Genomic DNA, 14,033 nt, shown 5'->3' on the forward strand with positions numbered 1-14,033 from the left:
CTGACAACTCATTGTCTAGTCAAAATTAAAGACATAATGGGAGCAGATAAACAAGCTTGCTGTCTCTCTCTCCTAAATCCTAGTTATAATCAGCTTGCTTCTGACCATCTTTGTGGTGAACTGGTTGTTGTAATTGGATAAACCTAATCAAATACTATGCTCCTGCTTTAGGCTTAAGTTTTAAGCTGGTATCTGACATAACTGATAATAAATAGAAGAGATGCCTGCCAAATGTCACACTATAATGACGTGCTCTAAAGTGGTAAACAGTGAAAAGAAACAGAATTTGCCACAAACTGTAAATCACTTTGAAACAAACACAGATTATATGGCTGTCTGAGAAGTTAATGCTTTCTGTTGGGGTCCCAACACATGTGACAACTATGTGTTGCTCAACATCTTCAGTGATCTGGGTGCTAGAAGCACGCCTTCAGCACCTGCAAGAGAAGTGTGGCCAGAAGAAGCTGGTATTCCCTCCTAGGTTTGGTGTTACTTGGAGACTACTCTGTGTTTCCTTTCCAGTTCAAGAGACTTAGGAAGATGGTTAGGATCTCTGACCGCATAACCTTTGAGAAGAGGTTGGGGGAGTTGAGCTTGGGTAGTCACGCAAAAAGGAGAGTAAGGAGAAAGGTTGTTAACAGTCTGCAATAACTTGAAAAGAACAGCTACAAAGGTGATGGTGCCAAACTCTTCTCAGTACTACCAGGTGGTATAGCAAGGGGAAATTATTGCAAATTGTGGAGTGAGAGAGGCAGCATCATCCAGCAGGGCCATGGAGCTGCTTTTCCTGGAGTTTGCAAGGCTCAGCTAGACAAAAACATGGTCAGCTGGTTTTGTCTTGGTGGTGGCCCTGCTCTGAGTGGGAGGCAGGATAGCTGGCCTCTGGAGGTCCCTTTCAGCCAATATTTTTGTAACTGTTTTCTTCTGCTTAGAAGCTGTATTAAAACTATCTTTTTATCTCTTCTGGTGAGTTCTGGTAAAGCTAAGCTAAGTTTAAATATAGCTTACAGTTTCTAGAAGGTATCTTTGGTTTATTTGAGTAGATCTGTGCATCTTCTGCTTAACTGTAAATATGTAATATTGGGCATGTCTTTAATTGCTGACATAGCTCTACTTTTAAACCTGATCTAAGCTTCTGCTTCTAGGAGCCAAGGCCAGGCCTGCTTCACTGAACCAGTGCACACCAAAATCATCTGGGCCACTGCACTCAGCAAGGAAAGTCAGTGAGGCTAGAGATAATCAACTGTTGGGTAAGGTCAATTTTTTGCCTATATTCTTGAATCCCTCTGTCTTGAGAAGGAGCAGCTATGTGCTATGACTTCAGAGTAATTGAGATCGTCAGTCTGCTCTTTTGCCTTGTAGTCCATGGTATTGGAGACTGGTTCTGCAAAGTGTTCCTTATGTATTTGTTTTATCTGGGGGTAAGAAAATCGGGGCATTAATTTTTCTACTCAAATGAAAAGCATTCAAACTATCTGCTTGAAACTTGTGTCCCAAGAGGACTCGGACTGCTTGATAGTGTCTGTTAAACAATGGTCAGTCACCTGCTTATAAGATCTTACAATTGCAAGACACAACCCAGACTAGATTTCTCAAGTTTGTGTTTAATTTAAGCAAGATTCTTGTGAAAGCACGCTGAGCAGTTTTGGCTGAGGGTAATACTTACCCACTTCAAGCATCTGATACAGAAACATATTTTATCTTCAACTTTGGTAAAAATGACCAATTTCAATTAAGAGTAAATCAAAAGAATAGATATGAATCCTCAGGCAAGCCCTGTAAAACAAAATTTTCACCTTGGGAGCAAAGTTTCATTTGCATGGCTGAGGTGAGGGAAACAAGTATGGTAGTAGTAAGAAACAGATTGTTTCCTGTCGGATCAATAGGATTCGTACAGGATCACACGTTATTTGTAAAGCCTGAAGAAAGCTGATTGGTGTTGTCAGTGGACTTTTTATAAACTTCTGCACTTGGACCTAGCAGTCTGAAAAAGTGCTTTCATTTACATTAATATCCTTCGAAATAATGAGGTTCTTAGGTCAGTTTTCACATGACTGTCAAACAATAGAGTGAGGGTAGATAAACCTTCTCAGAGCTTTCATTTTTATCTAACTTGATTGGTAGCACTTTTGAGAGTGCTGTTAATTTATACCTCTTTTATACAATTAAAATAACTGGAGCATATAGGTGGAAAATGTAACTCTGATGCTGGTATAGACTATTGGGTTTTATCTGTGGTCCTCTATGAATGAGTAAAATGAAACGGTGCTACCTGGCTTAAATGAAGTATGATAACTGTAATGGGGAAAAAAAGTTTGGCTTATTGGGAATTCATCATGTATTTTCCAAATACTTTAACCTTATAATGCTGAATTCTGCTGTTGAACGTGTCATCAGCCATCGCAAGAAGTTTGAGGAGCTTATGTGGAAAGAATCTAAAACAAGGCACCCCCATTGCCCCTTACTGGCTTGAAGTCTAATTCTCTCTCTGTCTTTTTTTTTTTTTTTCATCATAGGTAGTACTCCTGGAAGAAATGGACACCAAAGCCTGTCTTGTTTGGGTTCTGGTGAGTTTTCTGCCTGCATTTTTACGTTTTCTGTAGTGCAACTTAAATTAGGTTTATACATTGTATTAATATACTGGTTCTCTTCTTGGAAGAACAGTTTTGCAGTAAACCATCGCTGATTCTAATTTCAAGGGATATGGAGAAAAATCTTGGGTTTTTTTTTCTACCTACTGTCTTCTGGCTACCCAGCTCTTAGAATACACACTGTATGCTGTGCATCACTCTGTTTCCAGTGAAGCATAAAGAGGTTTTAACTGTAACCAGAAGAAAGTATGGCAGTGAAACTTGGATGTAGTTTTTGCTGTTTAGCCACAGTGAGGTGTATAATGGTTAAAGCTCGTGTGTTGTAGCTTTAAAAAAAAAATAAATAGAAGAATCGTGCTGAATATCAAGTTTTTCTTGAAGACTCATGGTAGATACCCTTCTGGTGTGAGCTGTCTCTGTATCACTGCAGGCTACACTTGAATAAGAAGTTGAAATTATCTGAGTGTGTTGATGTGTGTGTCTGTTTGTATGGCAGAGGGAGGAATCGCAGCCGATTAAGTGGCAGATGGTGTTCCAAATTCTGGCAGAGTTTTAAGGACTTCATACTGGGTTTGATTTTGGTGTTTGTGCCAATCAGGGCACCTGGTGCTAGTTTCTCTTTGCCAGGAGACACAGAAGTCTTCTGATGACATTTCTACTTCCGGCAATTTCCAGGTCTTTTCAACAGAGTTGGCAACCTAAATTTGTTTCTTGAGCATCAGTGTTTATTTGCTGAATTAAAAGTTGCTTGTAATTAATTAGTCAGTGAAAAGCCCTTTATGAAAGATACTGAAGATCACTGGAAAGCCCTATGTCCCTTGAGTGAATAGCAGATGTCTTTCTGAAAAAGGTGCTGTAGTGAAGCAAATGTTATGAATTTGAGTCTGGAATTACTGGGTAAATCAGTTCTGACCTGTAACTGGTACTGTGGCAGTACATTATTAATTTCCTGTAGTCATAAGGTGAGTCTAATGCTTTTGCCTTTTACTCTCTTGAGTATCAAATGTTGACATATTAATAGTCACAGAGTACTTTGCGCAGTATCTTCTGTTAAGAGTCAGAGCTTCTGACATACAGCAAGCATAAGACTTTGCACAAAGCGCTTATTCTGTTTGCTTGCTTTTATTGATACTTGGCTGAGCTAATGAGTTCAGGTATAGCCTAACACTAACTTTCATGAGCTTGTACGTAGCCCATTATGTAAGAGTGCAGAGGATGATATAGCCAGCAACATAATGTCTTCGTTAGTCTGAGGAAACATAATAAGCAATGAAGTCTGGTTTTGGACTAGAAACAGAAAATGAAATTCTTCTTCCACTTGCTTATGATAGTCTTAAAATATAACTTTCTTTTCCCCTAAATTTAGTGTGGCACTTTCTATTTTCCATACACAAAGTAATTAGTGCTCCCTCCCCTTTTTGCTAGCTTTATTTTTCTTGTGATTCAGCTTTTCCAACCTAATAAAGCATGTAGTTACATAGCCTTGAAGTATTATATTTGGTGCCGTAAAAACACAACTGTGAACTCCAAATTGGCTGTAATGTTCAGTGATTCTTTAGCAAATGCTCTTCAGCATCGTATTTTTGGCAGTTAAATAGCTGTATTTCAGTATTTGTCTTAATAAATCTGAACAGTTTCCTGTACTGAGTCAGCTTCCAAAATTGGATTGTATGTTAGGCTTTCAAGTTAATTCATTTCCAACTTGTACAGGGCATTAGTATAATTTCCCATTTATGAATGTGAAGTATTTTGCCTTTTTAAGAATGACTTTTTTCTTTTCATCCTCATTGTTGCAGACAGATCTTACAGAACAAAAATATTGTGTGGCTACTTGGGTGTTTTGCAGTACTATGTCTTACGTTTTAAGAAGAGACAAATGGTCTTTTTGGAAATGAACTGAAATAATGCCAGCTGGTACCATGTAGAATGGGACCTACTATCTTCTGGGGGTTTTTTTATGGCCTTGACATTATAAAGAAGCTTTGTTATAGTGATTTTAGCTGTTTAAAGCTTTTGTTCTTTTATATCTGTGCTGTGGTCAACTCTACAGTTTTTAGCCTCATTCAGTGAGGAGGTCCAACCCCACTTTTGTTTCTTGCCCCCGTGTACTCTGTCTGAAGGGTCAGGACTGGTTTATTGCGCCAGCACTCTGATAATTGATTACAATATTAAGGTATTCATTAAGTGTCCAGTTCAGTGGTTAATGTTGCTTCTCACATTACTTCAAGGATGGAAGAAGCGGGCGTCTCTAGGATATGGTCTCTGTTCTCTGTTTGTGCTCTTCATCCACTTTCCGTTAATTTACAGCAATGATGCAAAGCCAGAATCTGCTTCACAATGTAAGGCACAACACACTGCTGTTAGTATGCCTGTAAAACTGCAGACACTTATGTATTTGCAGCTATTTATTCCTTTTCAGTTTTAAAAAATTCACAAGGCTCCTTTTTGTGGATTCTGTATTTTTCATGCATGATATTCTAGTGGAACAAGTGATTTCTCAAAGTTTTGTGGCATATTGCTTCAGCACTGGCTTTAAAGCTAAGGCAACATTAATTTCTTGGTCATGGTATGTTTTATTATACTTCTTAACTTCAAGAAAGAATGTACATGTACACTTACTGTAATGTCTTGATGTAAGTATGACTCAAAATATTGCCTCTTGTGAGATGTGATTTTGAACTGGATGCAAAACTGCCACTAGAAATGCGTATTAGTGTTCTTTCCTTTTTTTTTTTTTTTTCCTTCTCCAGCCCTTCCTATAGAAAAAGTGACCCACTTCTAATACCCGTGCATTATATTACAGTGCAGTGTGTATAGGCAGTGGATATTTGTGTCTCATGTCTCTGTTATTGACTGAAGGTTAAGTTACAATACAGTAATCCCTGTATATGTAAGCCAAGCGAAAGCCCCTATCCTTTTTGGCAGTTCCAAAGGTAAAGCCATCATTTTAGGAGTAAAGACTAAATATTTATTGGAAAGCTTTATCCTGTTGTTTAGTGACCCTGAAAAGGACGTATGGTGTATTATGGATAACAAGTCACACTTATGCTTGAGGCATAACACTCTTGTCAGGAAAGCTAGGGCAATGCTGGATAAACCTGTGAAGTATTATTAAGTATGAACAGTGTGATTTATGTCATCTCTGTTTGTACTATGATGGAGTGTGCATAGGGGAATCTGTTACTAAAAGCTATAGAAGACATGAAAACCAAATAAGCTTCATCAAAACCCAGCACGTGCTCCATCGTGAAAGCTGGTATTCTGTTGTCTTATCTTCATAAAGTGGAGGTTAAAAGGCCGCTAGTTTTAGTTTAACCATTTGTGAGAAAATAAAACACTGAGGGAAGGAATAACTTCAATCAAGGGTCTTACTGAAAAACTGAGTAGTAGTGCTGAACAAGCCCAGATGGAGAAATAAGGTATAAATATAACAGTCCGTATAACAGCTGTCTCTTAGAGCAGGTTGTTGAAGGTGGGTGCTGGCTCCTCACTTAAACTCTTACACTGGGATGGGATGCTTTTACTAATGCAATATTCTGGTTCAAACAAAAGTTAATGGAAGCATACTTTAAGGTTCATTTAACACTCCTTGCTTTCATGCCCCCAGTCATTACTGTTGAAACTTGGAGGAAACAGGATAAACATCTCTTCTTACGTCATAGATTCTTTAATAGAGGTTACCCTCAAAGTATTTGCATTTTCAACCACTGGAAAACAGGGGATTAATGTACATCACACTGTGCTTGTGCTTTTTTAACAACAACAAAAAAACTTAAATGTTTTAAAATGATACGCGATACTGTGTGAAAACATGTAAGCTTTCGCTAAAAACTGGGAGGACTGTCATTCTGAGAGCTGACCAGCAGTTAGAAATGTCAAATACTTGAGATCGTCAGTGAATTCTTTTATCTAATTGACCATCAGTAGTCTTCAGCATGGGTATGGTAAATTACCCTACTGATCATGGATATGTGGTCAAGTGGCTTATGAGCGCTTTGTTTCTCATTTCATATTTGATCAGAAGATATTTTTGAGTTTGTTTTTGTTTGGGAGGGGGGATGCTTGCTTGCAAGAGAGTTTCTGTAAGTTGTAGAAGAAATTGTGCAAGCAGTGTTCTTGCTGCTTGGTGGCTTGAAAAGACGTTGGTGCACATGTGAACATATGTGCCCTGGCAGCCAAGACGGCAAACTTCTGCTTGGGGTGCAATCCACAGTATAATCATTCAGGTAAAAAAAGGTGATTATCCCACTGTGTTCAGTGTTGGTGCAGCCTTACCTTAAGCACTGTGTGTGGTTCTGTCCCCCACAGTTTAAGAAGCTTGTGAAGGCCCTTGAATGCATCCAGAGAAGGGCGGCAAAGCTGATGAAAGGGCTGGAAGGAGTGTTCTGTGAGGAAGTGGCTAAGGACTTTGGGCTTATCTAGTTTGGAAAAAAGGAGGTTCAGGGACCTTATTGCCCTCTACAGCTTCCTGAGGGGAAGCGGAGAGCAAGGTGCTGAGCTCTTCTTCCCAGTATCCACTACTAGGACGTGTGAGAATGGTTCAGAGCTGCACCAGGGAAGTTTTAGACTGGGCATTAGGAAGCATTTCTTCACTGAGAGCGTGGGCCAACACTGTAACAAGCTTTCTGGAGAGGTTGTTGATGCCCCAAGCCTTTCAGTGCTTAAGAGCCATTTGGACAATCTGCTTAACAGCGTGCTTTAACTTTTGGTCAGCTCTGAACTGGTCAGGCAGTTGAACTAGACAGTCATAGATCCAACTGAAACAGTCTCGTCTATTCTACCACAACTGCTCATATGACTGGTCACAGAGTAGGTAGGACTGGGGAGCTCACCTGAGTTAAAAACAGATCGGGAAGAATAGTGCTTTTGGTGGCAGTTCTAGCATAGATCATGAAACTGATGCTAGTGATATGGAGAAAACGGAGCAAACTGGTTCTGTCTCAGCACTTCAGGCATTCTTTGATAGCTTTATCTTAATATTCCCTTTTAATACTTTTCTTGCTGTATAACATAAATGTTACTAGGATTGTTGCTAGAGAATATAGACAGATCTTGTTTGTTTTTCTTGAGTACCCAGCTTTGCAGGTGCAGGGTTATTAAATGTAAAATTAATTTTCATCAGAAGAATGTCCATTCATGTAAAAAAAACCCCACGAGATCTTAAACTGCTATTAAAAAAAAGAAACAAAAAACCCACCCCAAAACCCCCTCATTTCTGATAAAGAATGTATGTTGCAAAGCTCTATCTAACAGTTTTCAAACACTGTTTCAATATAGTCTAAAGGGTAATTTTAAGTTTCACACACCCATTAAAAAAAGAAAAAAGCATTCTGTGGTAATCTGTGGAATTTTTCCATGAAGTAAATCTTCTCCAGTTGTTGAACCAACTCTGCTTTTTTTTCAGTGTCTTCTAATGCTGTACTCTGGAGCTCATGGGAAATAAATTCTCTTAAGAATCATACAGGAAATAGTTTTCAAATATTTAAGATATTTACCCAACGAACTATTTCCTGTTCTATGCTGGAATAAGCTAGGTGCCTTCTGCAGTGAAGTTAAAACCAGGAAAATCTTGTTTCTTAGCAGCTAATAGTTTTTTCCAGTGCTTAAAAGCACTCCAGGTGTTGAAAAGCAGTGTTTAAATACTTGTTAAAACTGGGCTGAGTGGCGAGGATTTTGGTCCAGGTCTTCCACATTGCAGGATTCGCATCTCTGACTAGTTCTAATCAGGAATTTCAGTATGGATGTATTGAGACTGAATTCTCACTCTCTCATGTTAAGAACTTCAACCTTTGTAAATAAGTTTGGTTTGTCAGTTTTTCTGTCTCTACTCCTCTCTCCAAAAGAAAAGCCTGGAAGTTTTGTAGAAAAACTTGGAACAGTTTTGTAAACTCTATGGGGTGAAGCAGGACCAAGATTAGATTCGGTATGAATTCAGTGTAATTAATATTTTATGCATTGGAAATTCTAGGAGTTGAGCTATAGAAATAAAGTCTCCTTTATCTCTTGAAAAGCAACAAAAAAATCAGGCTTTCGCGGATATTGTACTGTCCATTGGACTATTCTGTTCCCTTTCTAGCTAGCATAAGCTAGCTATAGTCCTTTTACAGACTTCTTTTTGTTAATCCATGTGATATATGAGGACTGAGTGATTAAATTGTCTCATGTCTTGTGATCTAGCCTTAGAATACCTTCAGGCTAATAAGGAACATTCTTATAAACAGAATCGAAGCTGCTTAAGTAGTGTACCTATTACCTGTGAACCAGCTATAAAAGCAGGTCTTCATTTTGCCATTTCTAGATTCACATAGATTTCTATATTTATTTATATGAGTTTCTTATTAAATGTATTCATTAGTGAGACATAACAGTTTTATTTTGAAGAGTTAAGGGAATATCTGTAAACCTGAAATAACCTTTGAAACCCAACAGCTGTTGCTTTCTTGCCCAGACTTTTTCAGCAGTACCAAATAAACTATAGTACAACAGCTGGATCTCAGGATTTAATTCCTTTGTTCTACGGAAGTCTTCAATATTAAATGGCTAATGCTTATGTTCAGAGAATGCCACACTAAACTCTGAAGTAATCTGTTCTGAGTGATTTTGGGGTTTGGGTTTTCTGGTTTTTTGTTTTGTTTTAAATAAATGGTGTTTTCCTGAGGTGGTTTATCACAGTAGAGAACAGAATGCAAAAACTGAGACACTTGACAACACGGTCTTAATATATTGCAGATTGGTCCCTTCAGCTCTCAAGTAAGCGTATCAGCGTGCTTATATACATGTTCTTAGTGTTCTTCCCAAACTTCATCTTCCAAAGATTAACACTTTGAGAAGGCAGTCTCTTGTTCCATGCTGAAAATTAGCGCTGCTCGCTGTGCCTTCAACAGATATCTTTACAAAAAACAATGAATTTTGAAAACTCAGGGGTTTGCTATGGAGTAACACATGGGCCAGCTCTGTTCAAATGGTGGTATTCTGCTGGCAATTTCTCAAATTGGTGGACTGAAAATGTTGGAATTATTTTTACAACTCCAGCAACGAGGACTTCGTGTGGGTCCTATTAGTTTTTGTATAGCAACAGAGCACCATTCATTAAGGACTTTTGTGGCATAACCCAAATGGTTTTCATACTACAAAGTCTGTTTCTTCTGTTAATGCTTTTAAAGAAGGACCCGTTTTCTGGATTTTAAGTTAGATATTTCAGAGATGTTTATTATTATCTAATTCCAAACTTCTGTGAGAAACTTGCTCTCCAGCTCTGCACAGCTACTCCAAACTCTCGGTGACACAGAACTCTGCAGGCTTTCTGTGGAGGGAATGTTTGTAGTTCACTTCTCTGGTATTTATTCTGAGGCTGGGAGGAATGTCAGTAGTTCTCTTCCGTGGTATTTTATTTTGCTGTTTCACAACAAGAAGCCACACAGGAGAAGAACAAAGAGCTGTGGTTTTCTCACACTTGTCTAAATACTGAATTAGGCCAGCCTCTGCATGAGTAGAGCTGGGGCAGCTGAAATGGATATCCACAGATTGTATCAGCTCAGTCCAACAGATGCTTAAAGAAAATTTCCAGTGTTGGGAGCTGGAGTTGAAGGCTTTTCTAGTGTGGAAGTCTGTCCTAATGGCTTTAAATTATAGATTAGGATTAGCCAGAGCTGGTGTTTTTATTACTATTCTGTCTGAATGAATTTTGAAGTATCTAAATTCTCACTATTTTTTTCAGTAATGAAGAGGACAGTAAGTTTTTGTTTTATTAAGAGACTTTAGAGCTTTGACTGACCTTCAGGGTCACATACCACTGTTTTCATGTTGTTATTCTCAACTGAATTGCTGTATGCAATGCTAAATTGTGTCACCTTCTTGAAAATGTGATTGTAGCACTTGGTTCTTTCTCTACTATCTTCTTGTCCCTTCCCTCTCCAGTTTAGCTTAGTTACAGATCTCTTCTGATGTTCTCAGACTTGGGTTTGTTGTTTTCCTTTGACTTTCTGGAGTTCCTTAGGGTTGTGCACATTGTTTTATGTGTTTGCAGTAAGCAGTGAATAATCCCATGTTGTTGTAATGGAGTTCTTCCTTAACTTTGTGGTGAAGTGTTAAGAGGTATCCCAAAGCTGACTCTTAATGTCCTCTTACAGTGTTTTGTTTTTTTTTTTTTTTAAAGTTATTTTAAAGTCCTCTAACTTGTTCCCTCTAGCTTTTTTTAAGCCCTTTCTTTTCCCATATTTCTTAAGTATTTTTTCAGGAGATACAGTAGTTTCCCATATTGCTGTCATTGACCCGTTAGGGAAATAAGTTGGCATAATATTTGAAAGCTCATGGATCTTGTGTCAAAGATGGTTGAACAGCTTGTAAACTGAGTGTACATGTGCATATTTGTCTGCACACCAGGGCCTGTGAAGAACATAACAGCCCATGGTGATAAGCAAAACACAGCAGTTGTGAGCTGTCTTTAATGTGCCCCGTGATCTCCTGCTAAACCACTAGCATGTCTTAGGACATTTCCTTGCCGAAATTTTGTCCTGACTTGCAGTGTTATTTTTTTAGCAGAGGCTGTCTGGGTATTGTTGTGAGGCCATAGGTGAAGAACAGTTGCACAATACATAAAAATCAATATCGTGTGAATAAGGAATTAAAATATCCGTAAGCTGTGGCCCAAAGTAAAACTTTCAATTTTCCTCTGTTCCTTGAGGCCTGAGCTCACAAGGATTTGTGTATGCGCCTAGCCTGTCTCTTAACAACAGAGGTCCCTAGCACAGAGGTAGTTGGGTTTTTTGACACATATGGATAGATCATTGAAGCTTCATATTTTAAGGCATGTTGTCCTGATGTTAGTGACATTATTCACTGCTGTAGCATAGCAGGTTTTTTTTTCAAAGCAATTTTGACTGAGAAAGTCTAACAAAAATGCCATTTTGGAAGGGACATCCTGCACATGGAAAATAACTTGCTCTGCTCCCTTAAATCAGGTATTAAAAGCAACTTATTCTTGCAGTGTTTTCTGGCTGTTCTGAATTCTGAAAAAGTACAGACAATTTAAATGCCACCACTGTTGTGTGAGACACATAGATAAGCCTGATTTCCTGTAGCTGTTTGCCTGGGTATCCACTGCAGCATGACCTTCTGTTTGACAGGCTGCTGAATTTATAATGATTAAAAGCTTCTGTGTACTAGAAGAAACCTAAATTATTTAGGATTTTAGTTCCTGCTCTGAGGCAGGAAGAGGTTTGCTTTTTTCTTCAGGTGAGGATTGAAGCTTAAAATAAGTCCTGAAGCTGCAGGCTGCATCTGGCATGGCAGTGGGTGTTGTTGCCTGCAGGAAGGTTAGCTTTTCAAACTGGAGCACTGGCTAGAGCAAGGTGCGCACAGGAAAGTGAAGAGGGGACAGTAATTTTCCAGAAACAAAACCAAGGACACAGATGACCCTTTGGCTCTTAGTAGGCTCCTGCTTCTCACCTCTCTCTTTGCATAAGCAGTCACCTCTCAGTTCTTCCTGAAGTAAAGCATGCCAGCAAAATCCATCTGCTCTGCACTGCCCATGCTGTCTTACAACACACGGAGCCAGGCGTCCTCTACACGGGCTTCTCAAATCTAAAGATCTAGTGTCTGATTTAGACTTCTTTGCAATGAGACAGTTAATTGTGCTCCGATGGCTTTCTTGGTGATTGTTGGATGTGGAAGGAGGGGCAGAAACAGCAGAAACATACAGATGCTGTGTGCTTGGCCTCATGAGGCTGAATGGAAGAGCCTACAGATTCCAGCCCTTTGCTCCTTTCTTGTCACGTTGCTAATGTTCCCAGGAGTGACAGATGTGCTAAATCTGCAGGGGTTAAAATAGGTCTAGCCCCACCATCGATCTGAAGGTGTCATCAGGTATTGATGCATTTAGCAACCCAAACTGAATGACATGGTCATAACAGGACAGAGCCCATTTGTCCACGTTGATCACCGGTTTTGCCCTTGGAGTTGGAGGGAAGCCAGCAGTAAGGTGCTAGTAAATAAAATCTGTCACTCCTTTTGTCCTCTGTCTGGGCTGTATATCACTTCCTATTTTGTTCTGCTGTTTTCTGGTGTGATTTTCCATCACCCTTATCTAATGTCAAGATAGAAAAAGACCTCTCTGTGATCCTCATGTTGTGTGAAATGTAGACAGTGCATGTTCCTGGCATCCTGTGTTAAAATCGCATGGATTATGTCCTGGCTTTGTACCCTGTTGGCACCAGGCACTAGATGGTCATCGTAGGAGTACGGATACAGACCTGGAGGTGCTGTTTTCCTGAGCCAAGGAAATGACACTAGCCAGATGCACAGCCACCACGGTGGAGTGTACCACGGTGTAATGCAGAACTTTGGAAAAGCTGCATTGGAGGAACCTCTCCAAGTTCAGTCTCTCCTGGGAGCTACTCAGATAGGGTTGGGCAGTCCTCTTGCTGGCTGCTGTGAGTGCTCCCTGAGTGCTGGGTGCTAGATGAGACTGACATGCATTTATTGCTTTATATAAGTGCTGTCATGTCTGCTTCTGCATGAAGCAGGCTTGTTTTGGGTTTCTGGGGCTTAACAGAATTCCAACCCTAGAGGCTAGAAAGGGCGTTTTCCTGAAATCAGAAGTGTGTGGTTTTGTTGTGTGGGTTTTTTTTTTTGTTTTGTTTTTTTTTAAACATACTGTGATGTATGGCTTATATAAGCTTCATGGCTTATTTCCACCCAAGCAAAGGGTGGGAAAGAGGAAGCAGTGAAATTATTATTTGTGTGTCTGTGTAAAAAGTGTTCGTGTCTCTGCTACAAGGATTTTGATGTCCATATAGAGTTTTTATCTGCTCATATTTTGCCTGATGATTCATTCCTTCCTCAGTCTTCAGACTGGTTCATTACCTCATGCTTGCCCTTTACAGAATCTTTGCTCTAGCTCCTATTCCTACCAAGGAAGTTACAGTTTCTATGGGGCACTTAACTTCTCTGGTTTTTCAGGCTAATGAGAAGTTCTTTACTTTTTTCCTAGGCACTATTGCAAGGATGGAGAGAGATGGTGGGTTGTTTTTGGGGTGTCGGGATTTTGTTGCTGATTTATAGTTTGGGGTTTTTTTGTTGTAGTGGGGGGTGGTGATATGGGTTTTTTGGGGGGTGTTTTGTTTTTTTTTTTTAACCTGTTTGCACTGTTTCTGCCTTTGAGAACATCAGATTGGGATGGTGAGAGAACATTTACTGCGTGGAGCAGTTCCTCCCTTCGGGAGCTGTTGGGAGGCAGGAGGAAGACAAAAAGAGAGTTTCTATGGGTGCCCTGGCAGAAAGGTAAAACCTAGTATGGCTGGGTATTGAATGGTGTTTGAAGACTGGCTGTAGGCCTGGTCAAAATCTCTAGACGCCTTCATTAAGAAAGGATTTGGCAATACTGACCTAATATTTGAAGAGATGGGCTAATGAACTACACTGAATATGCAAGGTTACTCTAAT

At 39.5% G+C, this 14,033-nt stretch overlaps 1 protein-coding gene across 7 annotated transcripts in view; it reads left to right on the plus strand.

Annotated features, from left to right (window-relative positions):
* MTUS1 (microtubule associated scaffold protein 1) overlaps positions 1-14,033 on the plus strand; it is a 130,658-nt gene that overhangs the window by 58,750 nt on the left and 57,875 nt on the right. For all 7 annotated transcript variants that reach the window (XM_037382110.1, XM_037382100.1, XM_037382084.1 and 4 more), the window contains 2 exons: positions 1,146-1,250; positions 2,517-2,567. In XM_037382110.1, the coding sequence (XP_037238007.1) occupies positions 1,146-1,250; positions 2,517-2,567 (156 nt within the window). The remainder of the gene's footprint in view (positions 1-1,145; positions 1,251-2,516; positions 2,568-14,033) is intronic.

The sequence above is a fragment of the Falco rusticolus genome, chromosome 1 (assembly GCF_015220075.1).
Source record: "Falco rusticolus isolate bFalRus1 chromosome 1, bFalRus1.pri, whole genome shotgun sequence".
In the NCBI taxonomy this organism is placed as follows: Eukaryota; Metazoa; Chordata; class Aves; order Falconiformes; family Falconidae; genus Falco; species Falco rusticolus.